Source organism: Euwallacea similis, chromosome 3 (assembly GCF_039881205.1).
Source record: "Euwallacea similis isolate ESF13 chromosome 3, ESF131.1, whole genome shotgun sequence".
NCBI lineage: Eukaryota > Metazoa > Arthropoda > Insecta > Coleoptera > Curculionidae > Euwallacea > Euwallacea similis.
This window is the reverse complement of record NC_089611.1, coordinates 89,200-91,252: the sequence shown is the minus strand read 5'-3', so window position 1 is coordinate 91,252 and position 2,053 is coordinate 89,200. Positions and strand designations below refer to the sequence as shown.

At 30.6% G+C, this 2,053-nt stretch overlaps 1 protein-coding gene across 1 annotated transcript; it reads right to left on the bottom strand.

Moving 5' to 3' along the window:
• Positions 1–641: 641 nt before the first annotated feature.
• Positions 642–1,603, bottom strand: LOC136419890 (uncharacterized). The gene is made up of 3 exons (XM_066406484.1): positions 1,295–1,603; positions 862–1,246; positions 642–804 (listed from the first exon to the last, which is right to left on the bottom strand). The coding sequence occupies exons 1-2, from the start codon at positions 1,433–1,435 to the stop codon at positions 1,022–1,024; spliced, it is 366 nt and encodes a 121-aa protein (XP_066262581.1). The 5' UTR covers positions 1,436–1,603; the 3' UTR covers positions 642–804; positions 862–1,021.
• Between the last annotated feature and the right edge of the window lie 450 nt (positions 1,604–2,053).

Sequence of the window (2,053 nt, the reverse complement as noted above, 5' to 3'; positions counted from 1 at the left end):
CGAATTTTTCTCTAGGAGTTTTTCCATTTTACAAGAAATTTATATGACATTTTTGCACAACTCTTGGGGCAATAAATTTATTATGGATCATATATTGTGGATCTCCCAAGAAACAGAAAAAAACGTCTTCGACATTCATAAGAAAGAAAAATCATTGTAATTGCAAATGCTTATTAATATTAGTCTGTCACGCATAGTCCAATAATAACATAATAGCACAATATAAGCTATTATTGGCTAATATTTACTAATTGACGCATTTCACAAATTTACTCGGAGTCTTGTAAACGCTGAATCTGAATATAACGATGCTAAGAGGGATGACCCTCATCCAAAGGTGTACCGAGTGACATCCCAAAACAACTCCTATCCTTTAAATATCATAGATGAGGCCTCACATGACTATTCTTAAGTATAAGACTTTCTTCACCTCAAATTTATATTTCTTTTTTAGTTCGATCATGCGTGAGGAATAACGTCTAATGATTTTTTTCCTGGGTGTTTTTTAATTAAATTTTTAATCGAAAATTTCAGCAACTTACATAATAATTTTATTCATCACCTTATTTGATAAATTTTTTTCTGGAGGTTATTATCCATCAAAGAAAGCAGTGTTTAAATTAAAAAGGTTTTAGTGTTCAATTTTCATATGCATACTCTAATAAATTTCCAAATACACTCATATAGTCTAGAAAATTTATTGAACACTTTTTAGTGTATTTCTTGCAGTGTTTGTTCTTGTTCCCATAAGCTTCTGCCTGAGAGTATCTCAATGGCAAATTTAAATTTATGGACGAACTGGGACTAAAAATTCAAAAGAATGTTATCTACACACTTTCAATACTTAAAATTATAATTTACCTTAAAAAGACATGTAGCAAATCCCCGAGAACTTCGGTATCTTTAGTCGAATATAGGGCCATTTCACATATAATCCTCAACAAACAATTTCTGCCTTCATAGATTTTGGTAAAGCTAAAAACAAAATACTAACAGAATGTGATGGAAATAGAAAAGGTGTTTATAGAGTTAGCATAAATACTTGCGATTTCAGTTTGGTCTCTACCAGTTTATACAGAACAGCCCGATCAAAAATGCCTCCTCTACTCGAGCTGTCTGCAGGTATAATAGGCGGATAACTGTATTCAGTATTGTTCATTGGAAGCAAATAATTAGCTTCGACACTCCAAACCATATCTACGCTTAATTGTGATGGCACCAGTTTTATGTCAAACGCCACTATAAGCTAAAATTAAAATCAGAAACATCCTCACTACTTAATAAGTAAACATACCCCCATAAATGGACTAAAGTACTTAGAATACGGAAATTTTATTGCGTTTATAAAGGTGTATTCCCCATCTGTATCTTGACATTCAGAGAAGTGCACAACTATCAAAATGTTGAGGAAACACAGAATAAATTTTAAGTGCATGTTCTTACCTCGTCAAGAGGCCGTTAACACTAAGATCTCACACTACTAAATGTTTAGATATATGATTAGTAGGATGTAAAGATTTTGGCTTGAGCTTCCTAATTACTTGAATATTGTTTTTTTTTATAATTCACTTTATGTATCTCAAAAATACTAAGGCATTTTGAAGTATGAATGTTATAACTGTTTGCAGCTACGCAGCAACTCACAGTGTATCATAAATTTTTTAGTTTTTTGAGGAAATAATTACCTAGTGCTGATAATAAATAGTTATCAACAATGTCAAAAGTTCAATTTTGTTAATGCGAATTTTGATACCTTTCACATATGAAACGTAGAAAACGAAGTTTATTGCTTAAGTGATCGTAGATAAAAGTGAATGTAAAAGAGTGACAAGTAAATGTGAATATCTCACATAATTTTGTTATTTTTTTTATGTTGTTATTTATTTTATGGCGTTTTGTGTAAGAAATTTTGTTTTTTAGATACTTAAAAAATGCGCTCAATTTACTTAAGATATCCTATAACTGACAAATCATGGTTATAGTTCATAACAAATCCCTAACGTAAAATTAAACATTGTTTTCAATATCATTATGTTACCGAATATCTAGTCGA